Below are 17252 nucleotides of genomic sequence, written 5' to 3'. Positions count from 1 at the left end.
GGAGGAAGCTGTTTTATTCCAAACATGAGATTTTGTTGCCAATAAATAGTTAAATGATCAATAATTCTATAATTCCTGGATTGGTTAAAACTCACAGGTCTATCACAAAGGATGAAAATAGCTAAAAATACTATAAAAGGACTTTATCTCTAGATAATTATAACATGAGCAGCTCGTTTAACCCTTAGGGGAGAGAGTGGAATTTACAGCTCCAGTCTTTCTCTCTATTCTATCGTTTTCTGATGAGTTGAATCTCACGATTATAATTGCAGATCTTTTCAATCTCATTATGTCAAAGTCACTTCTATCTCCATTGGGAGCCTCTATCATATGTTTGGCTCTGTCCCTTTAAATAATCTGGTGTAAAAGAGCAGAGCAACATTAACATGCAGGAGTTATATTAGTTATATTAGAGTTATATTAGAGTTATATTAGAGTTATATTAGAGTTATATTAGAGTTATATTAGTGTTATATTAGAGTTATATTAGTTATATTAGAGTTATATTAGAGTTATATTAGAGTTATATTAGAGTTATATTAGTGTTATATTAGAGTTATATTAGTTATATTAGAGTTATATTAGAGTTATATTAGAGTTATATTAGAGTTATATTAGGGTTATATTAGAGTTATATTAGAGTTATATTAGAGTTATATTAGGGTTATATTAGAGTTATATTAGAGTTATATTAGAGTTATATTAGAGTTATATTAGAGTTATATTAGAGTTATATTAGAGTTATATTAGGGTTATATTAGAGTTATATTAGAGTTATATTAGAGTTATATTAGAGTTATATTAGAGTTATATTAGTGTTATATTAGAGTTATATTAGTTATATTAGAGTTATATTAGAGTTATATTAGAGTTATATTAGAGTTATATTAGGGTTATATTAGAGTTATATTAGAGTTATATTAGTGTTATATTAGAGTTATATTAGTTATATTAGAGTTATATTAGAGTTATATTAGAGTTATATTAGAGTTATATTAGAGTTATATTAGAGTTATATTAGAGTTATATTAGAGTTATATTAGTGTTATATTAGAGTTATATTAGTTATATTAGAGTTATATTAGAGTTATATTAGAGTTATATTAGAGTTATATTAGGGTTATATTAGAGTTATATTAGAGTTATATTAGGGTTATATTAGAGTTATATTAGAGTTATATTAGAGTTATATTAGAGTTATATTAGAGTTATATTGGAGTTATATTAGAGTTATATTAGAGTTATATTAGAGTTATATTAGAGTTATATTAGAGTTATATTAGAGTTATATTAGGGTTATATTAGGGTTATATTAGAGTTATATTAGAGTTATATTAGGGTTATATTAGAGTTATATTAGAGTTATATTAGAGTTATATTAGAGTTATATTGGAGTTATATTAGGGTTATATTAGAGTTATATATAGAGTTATATTAGAGTTATATTAGAGTTATATTAGGGTTATATTAGAGTTATATTAGAGTTATATTGGAGTTATATTGGAGTTATATTGGAGTTATATTAGAGTTATATTAGAGTTATATTAGAGTTATATTAGAGTTATATTAGAGTTATATTAGAGTTATATTAGGGTTATATTAGAGTTATATTAGGGTTATATTAGAGTTATATTAGGGTTATATTAGAGTTATATATAGAGTTATATTAGAGTTATATTAGAGTTATATTAGGGTTATATTAGAGTTATATTGGAGTTATATTGGAGTTATATTGGAGTTATATTGGAGTTATATTAGAGTTATATTAGAGTTATATTAGAGTTATATTGGAGTTATATTAGAGTTATATTAGAGTTATATTAGAGTTATATTAGAGTTATATTAGAGTTATATAAGAGTTATATTGGAGTTATATTAGAGTTATATTAGAGTTATATTAGAGTTATATTAGAGTTATATTAGAGTTATATTAGAGTTATATGAGGGTTATATGAGGGTTATATTAGAGTTATATTAGAGTTATATTAGGGTTATATTAGAGTTATATTAGAGTTATATTAGAGTTATATTAGAGTTATATTAGAGTTATATTGGAGTTATATTAGGGTTATATTAGAGTTATATATAGAGTTATATTAGAGTTATATTAGAGTTATATTAGGGTTATATTAGAGTTATATTAGAGTTATATTGGAGTTATATTGGAGTTATATTGGAGTTATATTAGAGTTATATTAGAGTTATATTAGAGTTATATTAGAGTTATATTAGGGTTATATTAGAGTTATATTAGGGTTATATTAGAGTTATATTAGGGTTATATTAGAGTTATATATAGAGTTATATTAGAGTTATATTAGAGTTATATTAGGGTTATATTAGAGTTATATTAGAGTTATATTGGAGTTATATTGGAGTTATATTAGAGTTATATTAGAGTTATATTAGAGTTATATTAGAGTTATATTAGAGTTATATTGGAGTTATATTAGAGTTATATTAGAGTTATATTAGAGTTATATTAGAGTTATATTGGAGTTATATTGGAGTTATATTGGAGTTATATTGGAGTTATATTGGAGTTATATTGGAGTTATATTAGAGTTATATTAGGGTTATATTAGGGTTGTATTAGAGTTATATTAGGGTTATATTAGAGTTATATTAGGGTTATATTAGGGTTATATTAGAGTTATATTAGGGTTATATTAGAGTTATATTAGAGTTATATTAGTTATATTAGAGTTATATTAGAGTTATATTAGAGTTATATTAGAGTTATATTAGAGTTATATTAGTTATATTAGAGTTATATTAGAGTTATATTAGAGTTATATTAGAGTTATATTAGAGTTATATTAGAGTTATATTAGAGTTATATTGGAGTTATATTAGAGTTATATTAGAGTTATATTGGAGTTATATTGGAGTTATATTAGAGTTATATTAGTTATATTAGAGTTATATTGGAGTTATATTGGAGTTATATTAGAGTTATATTAGAGTTATATTAGAGTTATATTAGAGTTATATTAGAGTTATATTAGAGTATATTAGTTATATTAGAGTTATATTAGAGTTATATTAGAGTTATATTAGAGTTATATTAGTTATATTAGAGTTATATTAGTTATATTAGAGTTATATTAGAGTTATATTGGAGTTATATTGGAGTTATATTAGAGTTATATTAGAGTTATATTAGAGTTATATTGGAGTTATATTAGAGTTATATTAGAGTTATATTAGAGTTATATTAGAGTTATATTAGAGTTATATTAGAGTTATATTAGTTATATTAGAGTTATATTAGAGTTATATTAGAGTTATATTAGAGTTATATTGGAGTTATATTAGAGTTATATTAGAGTTATATTAGAGTTATATTAGAGTTATATTAGAGTTATATTAGAGTTATATTAGTTATATTAGAGTTATATTAGAGTTATATTAGAGTTATATTAGTTATATTAGAGTTATATTAGAGTTATATTGGAGTTATATTGGAGTTATATTGGAGTTATATTAGAGTTATATTAGAGTTATATTAGAGTTATATTAGAGTTATATTAGAGTTATATTAGAGTTATATTAGTTATATTAGAGTTATATTAGAGTTATATTAGAGTTATATTAGTTATATTAGAGTTATATTAGAGTTATATTGGAGTTATATTGGAGTTATATTGGAGTTATATTAGAGTTATATTAGAGTTATATTAGAGTTATATTAGAGTTATATTAGAGTTATATTAGTTATATTAGAGTTATATTAGAGTTATATTAGAGTTATATTAGAGTTATATTGGAGTTATATTAGAGTTATATTAGAGTTATATTAGAGTTATATTAGAGTTATATTAGAGTTATATTAGTTATATTAGAGTTATATTAGAGTTATATTAGAGTTATATTAGTTATATTAGAGTTATATTAGAGTTATATTAGAGTTATATTAGAGTTATATATAGAGTTATATTAGAGTTATATTAGAGTTATATTAGAGTTATATATAGAGTTATATTAGAGTTATGTTGGAGTTATGTTGGAGTTATATTGGAGTTATATTGGAGTTATATTAGAGTTATATTAGAGTTATATTAGAGTTATATTAGAGTTATATTAGAGTTATATTGGAGTTATATTGGAGTTATATTGGAGTTATATTAGAGTTATATTAGGGTTATATTAGGGTTATATTAGAGTTATATTAGGGTTATATTAGAGTTATATTAGGGTTATATTAGAGTTATATTAGGGTTATATTAGAGTTATATTAGGGTTATATAAGAGTTATATTAGAGTTATATTAGGGTTATATTAGAGTTATATTAGAGTTATATTAGAGTTATATTAAAGTTATATTAGAGTTATATTAGGGTTATATTAGAGTTATATTAGGGTTATATTAGGGTTATATTAGAGTTATATTAGAGTTATATTAGAGTTATATTAGAGTTATATTAGAGTTATATATAGAGTTATATTAGAGTTATATATAGAGTTATATTAGAGTTATATTAGAGTTATATTAGAGTTATATTAGAGTTATATTGGAGTTATATTGGAGTTATATTGGAGTTATATTAGAGTTATATTAGAGTTATATTAGAGTTAAATTAGAGTTATATTGGAGTTATATTGGAGTTATATTGGAGTTATATTAGAGTTATATTAGGGTTATATTAGAGTTATATTAGGGTTATATTAGAGTTATATTAGGGTTATATTAGGGTTATATTAGAGTTATATTAGGGTTATATTAGGGTTATATAAGAGTTATATTAGAGTTATATTAGGGTTATATAAGAGTTATATTAGAGTTATATTAGAGTTATATTAAAGTTATATTAGAGATATATTAGGGTTATATTAGAGTTATATTAGAGTTATATTAGAGTTATATTAGGGTTATATTAGAGTTATATTAGGGTTATATTAGGGTTATATAAGAGTTATATTAGGGTTATATTAGAGTTATATTAGAGTTATATTAGAGTTATATTAGGGTTATATTACAGTTATATTAGGGTTATATTAGAGTTATATTAGGGTTATATTAGAGTTATTTTGTGCAACTGCCAGATTGATCCTAGTCCCCCCCCACACTGTGACCATATCAGACATCGCAGGTGTGTGGGGCACATTAAATAAGCTCGGGGGGCCCTGACTAGAGGATCCAGTGTTTATCCACCCCCCCCCAGCTGAGAAGAACAGACACTACACTAGATCTTAGCTCTCCGCCAGTTACTAACTGCCATCCCTACTCACCCCCATTGCCTCACTCTGTCGCTGGCACCTGCCACTTTTAGCCCTTTTCATATCAAGTGACAGTTACAGTATTTGGGGGGGGGGCTCTCACTGCCCCCAAGAGGCTTGGATTGAACCCACCCAGGAATATCCCCTTGGCCGTGGGTTACAATGGGAGCGTGTGGCCAATTAGAGCAGTAACTGGGACCCTCGGGGGCTTCACACACCCCCCTAATATTTCTGCTTCTTTTTTATTCTCAGATCTTTTATTTTAATGAGTTATTTCCCAGGATCCTTCACTTCTCTAATTCACCCTTAATTATCCCCTCAGCACCCGCTCGGCCCCGGCACATCCACAGACAAATGAGTTCATCAGCTTCTCTACCCAAGGGGCAAATCATTCATTAGTGACCCCCACATTACAGCTGCTTCACACACAGCAACATCACCTGCTCATTTACCTGCAAATTACCTTCATGTGACTCCACTGGGCTCATGTGCCCCCCAAATATTTTATTCCTCTCTCATCCCAATTACAAGCGACACACGGGAATTTATTTGCCTTTATACCAATGACTTGTATTTCATACGCCTGTTTTACCAATGAGCAAACACTGGTCTACTTCTGATTGGTTACACTGGAGAAGAGACAGTTAAAGGGGATATGATCACTATATATAAATATATAAGGGGGTATGATCACTATATATAAATATATAAGGGGGTATGATCACTATATATAAATATATAAGGGGGGTATGATCACTATATATAAATATATAAGGTGGCTATGATCACTATATATATAAATATATAAGGCAGATATGATCACTACATATAAATATATAAGGGGATATGATCACTATATATAAATATATAAAGGGATATGATCACTATATATAAATATATAAGGGGATATGATCACTATATATAAATATATAAGGGGGTATGATCACTATATATAAATATATAAGGGGATATGATCACTATATATAAATATATAAGGGGATATGATCACTATATATAAATATATAAGGGGATATGGTCACTATATATAAATATATAAGGGGATATGATCACTATATATAAATATATAAGGGGATATGGTCACTATATATAAATATATAAGGGGATATGATCACTATATATAAATATATAAGGGGATATGATCACTATATATAAATATATAAGGGGATATGATCACTATATATAAATATATAAGGGGATATGATCACTATATATAAATATATAAGGGGGTATGATCACTATATATAAATATATAAAGGGATATGATCACTATATATAAATATATAAGGGGATATGATCACTATATATAAATATATAAGGGGGTATGATCACTATATATAAATATATAAGGGGATATGATCACTATATATAAATATATAAGGGGATATGATCACTATATATAAATATATAAGGGGATATGATCACTATATATAAATATATAAGGGGATATGGTCACTATATATAAATATATAAGGGGATATGATCACTATATATAAATATATAAGGGGATATGATCACTATATATAAATATATAAGGGGATATGATCACTATATATAAATATATAAGGGGATATGATCACTATATATAAATATATAAGGGGATATGATCACTATATATAAATATATAAAGGGATATGATCACTATATATAAATATATAAGGGGATATGATCACTATATATAAATATATAAGGGGGTATGATCACTATATATAAATATATAAGGGGGGTATGATCACTATATATAAATATATAAGGGGGGTATGATCACTAGCCCCAGGACAGAACAATAAGAAGTGTGGTCCCACATCTGCAGGTACAAAAGGAATGTTAGGATCACACTCATGCATCTGGCTTTCCTATTGGATGTGGGCCTCCCTATCAGCCAATAACAAGCAGATCATTAGAAGCTCCTCCTCCTTTCATTATATCAACCCCCTGACTATTTTATTCCATTCCTGTGTGTGACGCCCCTTGTCCCAGTGTAACCAAAGCTAAAATCTCACTCAGACACCAATAGTCAGGAGTGCAGGTAGAACAGGTCAGGGGTCAGGTTGCAGGAATTTGGTCAATCTATATGGCAGCTCCTGTGTTATTCCGCTTGAATCTTTCGCTGACACTCATCTTTCTTATTATTCCTGTAGCCTGTGATCTTGGTTATTACAAGTCCTTCCCTGGGGATCAGCCGTGCTCCAAGTGCCCCCCGTTTAGTCATTCCGAGACCCTCGCTGCCCGACTCTGCCCCTGTGACACCAACTACTACCGCTCCGCAAGCGACTCACCTTCTGCCCCCTGCACACGTAAGTAACACAGCCTGTGATTGGTGGCCTCAGGGAGGGGCTAAACACTTGTACATGGACACTGTATCCCCCTTTCCTCATATTCCTATTGGCTCTTACTGTATCTAGGGGAGGGACAATTAAAGGGGAACTGTCACCCTAAGAAATAATTCTAAATCTTTCCAATATCCTGTTTATCCATTTATATTAGGGGGAATTCTGTATCACCCCAAAAACTTGTCAGTGCACCAGACTGGGGGTCAGGCTACACAATTATAGAATGAGGGGTATGTGAGGGGGGCAGTGAATGGAAGTGTAAGGGGCAGATTTATCAAGGGTTGAATTTCGAAGTGAAAAAAACTTCGACCCTCAAATAGGCTAGTTTGACATTCGAAGTTGAATTCGAAGAATTTTTAAGATCGTACGATCGTACGATTTTACAAAAAAATCCTTTGACTTCTCAAAACTTAGCCAAATACTGGCTATAGGTTCTAGGAGATCCCCATAGGCTAACACAGCAATTCGGCAGGTTTAAGGTGGCAAAGTGTCGAAGTTTTTTAAAGAGACAGTACATCGACTGGTCGAATAGTCAAAGCTTTTTCACTTTGAATCGAAGTCAAAGTCGAATTTGGCCTATTCGATGGTCGAAGTACCAAAAACTTACTTCGAAATTCGAAGTTTTTGAATTCGAATATTCACTTTGAATTCACTTCGACCCTTAGTAAATCTGCCCCTAAGTGTCTGCCCCCCATCTATGCCTAATACAACACTTGATTGACAGCTCAGATCTGTAAATACATTTATACTGGATCTGGAATTATTTGTGTTTCATATTTAATATACAAAGGATTTAATTATTCAACTTTTTATGTCTGGGGGGCAGGTCCCCTTTAAATCTGAGAGACTGAGCATCTCCCCTTTCTTAAAGCTTTATAATGTATCCACCAATAGAAATGCAGCAACTTCCCAGCTCTCACTCTAACAACCCTTTTATCTCTTCAACATGGAAAATACTTTCCTCTAGTCTCACTATACAGCACAGCCCCAACTTTATAAAATATATTCACAGGGGCACAAAACTCACAGCAACCCCCACCCACTCCTTACAACTGTCCCCCTGTCCCCTTCCTCTATAGTTACTCCTTTCCTCCAATCTGATTGGCTCCCTCGTGTCTGCTGGGAGGAGCTACTGGAGAATAAAGCATCAGAGGGTTTATTTATATATTTATATATAGTGATCATATCCCCTTATATATTTATATATAGTGATCATATCCCCTTATATATTTATATATAGTGATCATATCCCCTTTATATATTTATATATAGTGATCATATCCCCCTTATATATTTATATATAGTGATCATATCCCCTTATATATTTATATATAGTGATCATATCCTCTTATATATTTATATATAGTGATCATATCCCCTTATATATTTATATATAGTAATCATATCCCCTTATATATTTATATATAGTGATCATATCCCCCTTATATATTTATATATAGTGATCATATCCCCTTATATATTTATATATAGTGATCATATCCCCCTTATATATTTATATATAGTGATCATATCCCCTTATATATTTATATATAGTGATCATATCCCCTTATATATTTATATATAGTGATCATATCCCCTTATATATTTATATATAGTGATCATATCCTCTTATATATTTATATATAGTTATCTTATCCCCCTTATATATATATATATATATATATACAGTGATCATATCCCTCTTATATATTTATATATAGTGATCATATCCCCTTATAATACACAAAAGCCATGAATATCTTGTAAATTATACCCTTATAAACGGTGAGTTCTGATGTCATCAGTTATAAACGGTGAGTTCTGATGTCATTTCTGTCATGGCTCACTGAAACTTGTGTATTATAATAAATAAAGTACCCCCAGTTGTAAAATATGAGGATATTAGAAGTTACCTCGGAGTTCCATGACCTGTATAAAAACACTCGGCCTTCGGCCTCGTACTTTTACATGGTCATGAAACTCCTCGGTAACTTATAATATCCTTATATTTTACAAGAGGGGGTACTTTATTCACTATATATATTTATATATAATGATCATATCCCCTTATATATTTATATATAGTGATCATATCCCCTTATATATTTATATATAGTGATCATATCCCCCTTATATATTTATATATAGTGATCTTATCTCCTTATATATTTATATATAGTGATCATATCCCCTTATATATTTATATATAGTGATCATATCCCCCTTATATATTTATATATAGTAATCATATCCCCTTATATATTTATATATATAGTGATCATATCCCCCTTATATATTTATATATAGTGATCATATCCCCTTATATATTTATATATAGTGATCATATCCCCTTATATATTTATATATAGTGATCATATCCCCTTATATATTTATATATAGTGATAATATCCCCTTATATATTTATATATAGTAATCATATCCCCCTTATATATTTATATATAGTGATCATATCCCCTTATATATTTATATATAGTGATCATATCCCCTTATATATTTATATATAGTGATCATATCCCCTTATATATTTATATATAGTGATCATATCACCTTATATATTTATATATAGTGTTCATATCCCCCTTATAGATTTATATATAGTGATCATATCCCCTTATATATTTATATATAATGATCATATCCCCTTATATATTTATATATAATGATCATATCCCCTTATATATTTATATATAGTGATCATATCCCCCTTATATATTTATATATAGTGATCATATCCCCCTTATATATTTATATATAGTGATCATATCCCCCTTATATATTTATATATAGTGATCATATCCCCCTTATATATTTATATATAATGATAATATCCCCTTATATATTTATATATAGTGATCATATCCCCCTTATATATTTATATATAGTGATCATATCCCCTTATATATTTATATATAGTGATCATATCCCCTTATATATTTATGATGATATGCATATCCCCTTATATATTTATATATGGTGATCATATCCCCCTTATATATTTATATATAGTGATCATATCCCCCTTATATATTTATATATAGTGATCATATCACCTTATATATTTATATATAGTGTTCATATCCCCCTTATATATTTATATATAGTGATCATATCCCCCTTATATATTTATATATAGTGATCATATCCCCTTATATATTTATATATAGTGATCATATTCCCTTATATATTTATATATAGTGATCATATCCCCCTTATATATTTATATATAGTGATCATATCCCCTTATATATTTATATATAGTGATCATATCCCCCTTATATATTTATATATAGTGATCATATCCCTTTATATATTTATATATAGTGATCATATCCCCTAATATATTTATATATAGTGATCATATCCCCTTATATATTTATATATAATGATCATATCCCCCATATATAATTATATATAGTGATCATATCCCCTTATATATTTATATATAGTGATCATATCCCCCTTATATATTTATATATAGTGATCATATCCCTTTATATATTTATATATAGTGATCATATCCCCTAATATATTTATATATAGTGATCATATCCCCTTATATCTTTATATATAGTGATCACATCCCCCATATATAATTATATATAGTGATCATATCCCCTTATATATTTATATATAGTGATCATATCCCCCTTATATATTTATATATAGTGATCATATCCCCCTTATATATTTATATATAGTGATCATATCCCCCTTATATATTTATATATAGTGATCATATCCCCCTTATATATTTATATATAGTGATCATATCCCCCTTATATATTTATATATAGTGATCATATCCCCTTATATATTTATATACAGTGATCATATCCCCTTATATATTTATATATAGTGATCATATCCCCTTATATATTTATATATAATGATCATATCCCCTTATATCTTTATATATAGTGATCATATCCCCCTTATATATTTATATATAGTGATCATATCCCCCTTATATATTTATATATAATGATCATATCCCCTTATATATTTATATATAATGATCATATCCCCTTATATCTTTATATATAGTGATCACATCCCCCTTATATATTTATATATAGTGATCATATCCCCTTATATATTTATATATAGTGATCATATCCCCTTATATATTTATATATAATGATCATATCCCCTTATATCTTTATATATAGTGATCACATCCCCCTTATATCTTTATATATAGTGATCACATCCCCCTTATATATTTATATATAGTGATCATATCCCCTTATATATTTATATATAGTGATCATATCCCCCTTATATATTTATATATAGTGATCATATCCCCTTATATATTTATATATAGTGATCATATCCCCCTTAACTGTCTCCTCTCTGTACTTTATTTCTTTATTGTTTCGTTGGTACCTGTAGGTCTGTTTTGGTTTTCAGTTCCCAGATTCAGTAGAAGGAGGTGGGGAACATTATCCCTTTAATAAAGTGGGGGTTGGGTAGGTCCTATTAGTTAGGAAAGGGATGGAATTGTTTCCCTTTAATTGGGAAGGCAATTTCCTTGGGCTGCAGTTGTGGAGACAAGAGGGTTAATATAAGGTTTCAGTAGAAGAGATGAAAGGAGGTGAATGGAGGGGGAATGTGGGGGACTAACGAGAGAGAGGGATGATCATTAGTGGAGAGACAAGAGATGTGAGTGAGTCTGAATGGATCTGGAGTATTGGGGGGTCACAGGAGGCGACAGTGAGTTGAAGAGAAGAAATGAGATTCAGCGGTTGCAGCAGGAGGGGGTTAAGTGACAGCGACTCTGATACAAATGAGCCCATAGAGCTGTTGTGTCTTTGAACAGTCAGTGGATTGGGGGGGGCAGGGGGAGCTGTCAGATCTGCCTGAGAATAAACAGAAAGGGTTGGATTTGGTCACACACTCATGTTTAGCTTCACACAGTCTGGAGTGAAAGGACAAGCTTGTATTGTGTTGTATTGTGTTGTATTGTGTTGTATTGTGTTGTATTGTGTTGTATTGTGTTGTATTGTGTTGTATTGTGTTGCAGCTTTTGATAGGTCCTGTCTATGCCAGTGCCTATTTAGGTTGGAGCAGACAGTAACCCTTCCAACACTTTCCTCTTGTCTCTGTCTCAAGGTCTGCTACAAAAGTCAAAATCAGGTGTCTTGACCGTAGTTGCTGAATTTTATAAGGAAATGTTCAAAGATAAGGCAATTGATTGAAGCTTTTCTGGCCTCTGCAGAACCCCCTATAGCCAACGTAGATTTCTCATCACTCACAAGAGAGAGAGACGAGGGGGAGATTATGGAAGCAATAGCCTCGCTTGGTCCTGGTCCTGATGGGCTGACCTCAGAATTGTATAAAGCCTTTTCTAAGGAGCTCTCACCAATCCTTCAGAAAGTGTTTACCCATTGCCTGAAAACAGGGAGGCTCTGAGGGAATCTGCCCTCATTTTATTGTCTAAGGGCAAAGACCTCAGGCAAATTGTTAACTGGAGGCCAATAGCTTTGCTCAGCACAGATCTGCGAGGGGCGGACTGGTTGGCATCTGAATCCCTCGGTCTCCTTCCGTCAGCTTGGTGGCTTACGCCGATGATGTTTCAGTTTGGGTCTAACTCTGCAGAGGTGGATGTGGTGATAGAAGCTCTTGACACCTATTCCGTTGCTTCGGGGTCGGCTGTCCACGTTGACAAGTCAGAGACACTCGGGGTGTCGGACTCACAGGCAGCTTTCCAAGTGGCGAGTTTTCCGACAACCTCCTCTGAAATTAAGGCCCTGGGGATTAAGTTTGGGAGGGATGTGTCCGGGAAATCCAATTGGGAGGAGAAATTGGACTCCGGAAAAGCAAAGGTTCAACGCTGGTCCAAATGGCGACTGACCTGCAGGGAAAGAGTTGCCATGGTCAAGGCTTACTTGGTCCCCATGTTTCTGTACCTGTCCTACATTTACCCAATACCTGCTAATCTATGTACATTGTTACAGACCATGTTTTTTGTAATGCTCTGGGGTCACAAGATCACTTTGGTTAAGAGGGGCATTACTTACCTGCCAAAGAACAAAGGTGGCCTTGACTTGGTCTGCCCTATAGCCTTTTTTGCTTCCATTTTCTTAAAGTTTAATTTCTCTACGTTGGATGCAGACCCTCCTGCAGTGTGGCAAATGGGCATATCATATTGGTCTGCTCCAAACTTGACCAAGTGGCATAGGGGGAAAGTGAAGGTGAAGTCAAGTGGACTGGTCTCAACACCCCTGACTATGTGGCTACTGGTATGGCTAAAGAAATGGGCAGTGTCCAGTGTCTGTCTACAGTGCTGACCATACCTACATCATTGTGTCTGTGTTGATGTATTTTCTTTGGCAGTTTCGACGTAAACAAACTATGGGTCATCCAAACAATCCCACCGACAGTGTAGTAAGGGCAATAGTAATTGAGGTATATTTTTCACTTTCACCCATTGATAAATACTGTTTTAAAAATCCCATGGAAATGAATGGAGAGTGGTGACATTTCACTCTAGTGGATTGTGGTGATCTCTAACTCTTTGATGAATGCGCCCCTATGAGAGAGAAGCTCCACGGAAACATTTCCTAAATATGGGGGTGAAGATAAGGGAATTATACAGGGAATTAGAATTCGAGCTGGGGGTGGGCTTGTGTGTTTTGGGGGCCACAGACCAAAGAATGGAATTATAACAAGTTGTATTTTCACTTTGATTTCGTTGTTCTAGGCCCCCCCTCTGATCCGATGAATCTCATCTCCAGCGTCAATGGCACCTCTGTGACGTTGGATTGGACCCCACCTCTGGACACAGGTGGGCGCAGGGATGTCACATACAATGTCATTTGCCGGCGCTGTGCTTGGGATGCGGGTCAGTGTGAGCCCTGTGGGGGTGGGGTCCGTTACACCCCCCAACAGATGAGCCTAGCAAAGACCTCCCTTACAGTGGCAAATCTCCAGGCCCACATGAACTACACTTTCTGGGTGGAGGCCATCAACGGGGTGTCTGACTTTAGCTTGGAGCCACGGATGTTCTCCTCAGTGAATATAACCACCAACCAGGCAGGTAGGAGCCAAATCCCTGTGCTGTTCCATCTGGGCTGCTGTTTATGGGGTTATTAGGGACCCTTGTGCCCATGGGCAAGAACATCCCAAATGATCCCGGGATGATATTGGGGTACACCCCAGGAAACCATTTCTGGATTGGCAAGTGATACCATGGGTGCCAGTAACAATCTTCATGTTTTTTTCCCAGAATTCCATTCTAACAGCAAAGCCTGTGATTACACTGGAATCCTGGGGGGAAAGCAGCATTGGGGTAAAACCATGACAATTAGCAAGTAAAGGAATCCCAGCGAGAGGAGCTTGTTCTGATATTGACGCCCAGAGTTAGGGATTTGGATCCGGTGCCCCATTACTAATGGTTGTTCCTCATGGCCTGTACTTTGGAGTAATAATGAATAAATTAAATAATATTTGTAGTTCATCAACTTTCTCTTTCTTGTCAGCCCCTTCGCAGGTTTTAGCCATTCGCCATGGGAAGGCCTGGCAGACCAGCATCAGCCTTTTGTGGCAGGAACCAGAACAACCCAACGGCATTATCTTGGAGTATGAGATTAAATACTATGAGAAGGTGAGTGATGATTTGCCAGAAACATGATTCTCCTAAGGACCCATAGGGGGCACAGCAGGGGAAAGGCTCAGATGATCCAAAAGAACAGTTGGTGCCTAGGTCAACATGGAAGGGGGTCAGTGCTAGTTGACACTTGTTTGTCAGGGTGGCAAAGCCCAGAAGAGGGCTCCTAGGGCACAATATAAAGAATAGAGAATTAAGCACCCTTCCATATGAACATCAGCCCTAATTGGTCCTTTTACCACAAAAGATATTTTTCCATTATGTTTGTTGGGTTTCCTTTTTCAGTATCATTTATATGATTCAATAGACTCAACAATGGTGCAAGTGGTTTGTTCCCCAACACTGCAGAGTCTATTGGTTGTGCCAGATGACCTTTTGCAGGGGTGAAATATCCAGTAAATACATAGACTAAGGTTCCGGGCTGTTCCAGTAGAACCTGCATGAAGTCAGCTGACATGGTGTCTTTGTCCCTCACCATCAGGACAAGGAGATGCAGATCTATTCCACCCTCAAAGCCAAGGAGACAAGAGCCGTTGTGTCTGGACTCAAGCCGGCAACCCACTATGTGTTCCAGGTTAGAGCCCGCACCTCGGCTGGATGTGGGAGGTTCAGCCAAACACTGGAAGTGGAGACCAGTAAAGCCAGTAAGTAAGAGCCTTGGTGCTTCACAATTAGTGATGGCTGAATAAATTTAGCTGCTGTGAAATTCCGTGTTTCGCCATCGGTGAATACATTCGCCAAACGGCCTCAAAAATTTGCTGGTGAATAAGAATTTTGGACGTGTCGGAAAAGTCTCTCGCGTCACAACCGTCACGTGCCAACATTATTCGGACGCCCATTGACTTTAGTGCCGTCAAAATTGATTCAAGCGTCAGAATTGACACAGATGTCAAAAAATTTGTGTTTCTCAAATCTTTCACCGTTTTGCGAATTTCGTAGGAAATGCGCACATTTTTCAGCGAAGCAAAACCAGACAAATTCACTCATCACTATTCACAATACTAATTAGCCAATATCTGCTTGTGGGCCTGATGGCCAAGGAGGTCCTGTTATTGTGTGTGAGGGGGTGTTACTGGTCTCTAGAGATCCGGTTATGTTATGTTATACCAGGGAAACAGTTGCTCCAAATCTAGTGGTGCCCAAGTGCCCATATTCTCCCTGTACCCCTGCATGGCACTGCTTGCCCACTCATTTTCAGATAAGGGTTTTGCTCCAGCTATTGTCCTCTTTAGTTTCTCTCCAGAGCTGTTGATTGGCCAGTTAATTGCTGGGCAGAAAATCTAGGCAGAGGATTGGATGGGGAGGGTCACATGTTTAAGCAGTATGTATATGTATAGGGATTATTGATGAATAGGCATTGGTGATGGTAATGACTATTTTAGGGGGTGAAAGTGATTTGCAGCCTTATGTTAATAACCCTGTGTTTTTTTCTTCTCAGTGGCCCTTCGTTACGACACCAGGACCATCGTGTGGATCTGTCTGATTCTCATTACCGGCCTCGTTATTCTCCTGACTGTTCTCATTTGCAAGAAAAGGTACTGACAGTTAATGAGCCCAATGATTAATTCAGTAATTTCCTGAGTCACATTGCGCCCCATATACAGAATATATATTATATGATGGCATCTGATTATTGGGGGTCCATTGGTATTAGATTCTCGCTGTATGTCTCACCTCTTGCACCCCTTCCCCAAATGTATAGAAAATACCCAACCACCAGGTGGTGGCAAAGTGAAATTTCAGGTGCAAGTCACCATGTTTTTTTTTACCCACAATGCAGTGTTTCCCCATAATTCCAGCCTAAATATGGCCTAGAGGTGGTGATGCACCCCATGTAACTGTGGCTGATAAGTTAAAAGTCTTATTAAAAGGGTGTCAGTGGAGGGGTGAATTCTGGGTAAATCTTCACAGCAACAGGCTTTGTGCCCATTTAGATCCTCTGCCCTGTGGTGCCCAGTTTAACGGACCCATGAAGCAGATCATTCCAGGCTGGGAAGGGTCCTGAGACTGGAAATAAAGACAAGTGTAAACCTGACCCAGGAGCTGAG

General features: G+C 33.2%; 1 protein-coding gene across 3 annotated transcripts in view; it reads left to right on the top strand.

Moving 5' to 3' along the window:
- epha8.L (EPH receptor A8 L homeolog) overlaps positions 1 to 17252 on the top strand; it is a 50139-nt gene that overhangs the window by 23753 nt on the left and 9134 nt on the right. The window contains exons 4-9 of one of the 3 annotated variants that reach the window (XM_041569941.1): positions 7380 to 7535; positions 14299 to 14634; positions 15077 to 15201; positions 15686 to 15848; positions 16643 to 16739; positions 17139 to 17249. In XM_041569941.1, coding sequence (XP_041425875.1) covers positions 7380 to 7535; positions 14299 to 14634; positions 15077 to 15201; positions 15686 to 15848; positions 16643 to 16739; positions 17139 to 17166 — 905 coding nt within the window. In that variant the 3' untranslated portion in view covers positions 17167 to 17249. Of the gene's footprint in view, positions 1 to 7379; positions 7536 to 14298; positions 14635 to 15076; positions 15202 to 15685; positions 15849 to 16642; positions 16740 to 17138; positions 17250 to 17252 lie in introns of those variants that run through there. The other 2 variants (XM_041569940.1, XM_041569939.1) reach the window with 2 other exon arrangements.

This window comes from Xenopus laevis, chromosome 7L (assembly GCF_017654675.1).
Source record: "Xenopus laevis strain J_2021 chromosome 7L, Xenopus_laevis_v10.1, whole genome shotgun sequence".
Classification (NCBI taxonomy): Eukaryota; Metazoa; Chordata; class Amphibia; order Anura; family Pipidae; genus Xenopus; species Xenopus laevis.
The sequence above is the reverse complement of the archived record's forward strand: the minus strand, read 5'-3'. Positions and strand labels throughout refer to the sequence as shown.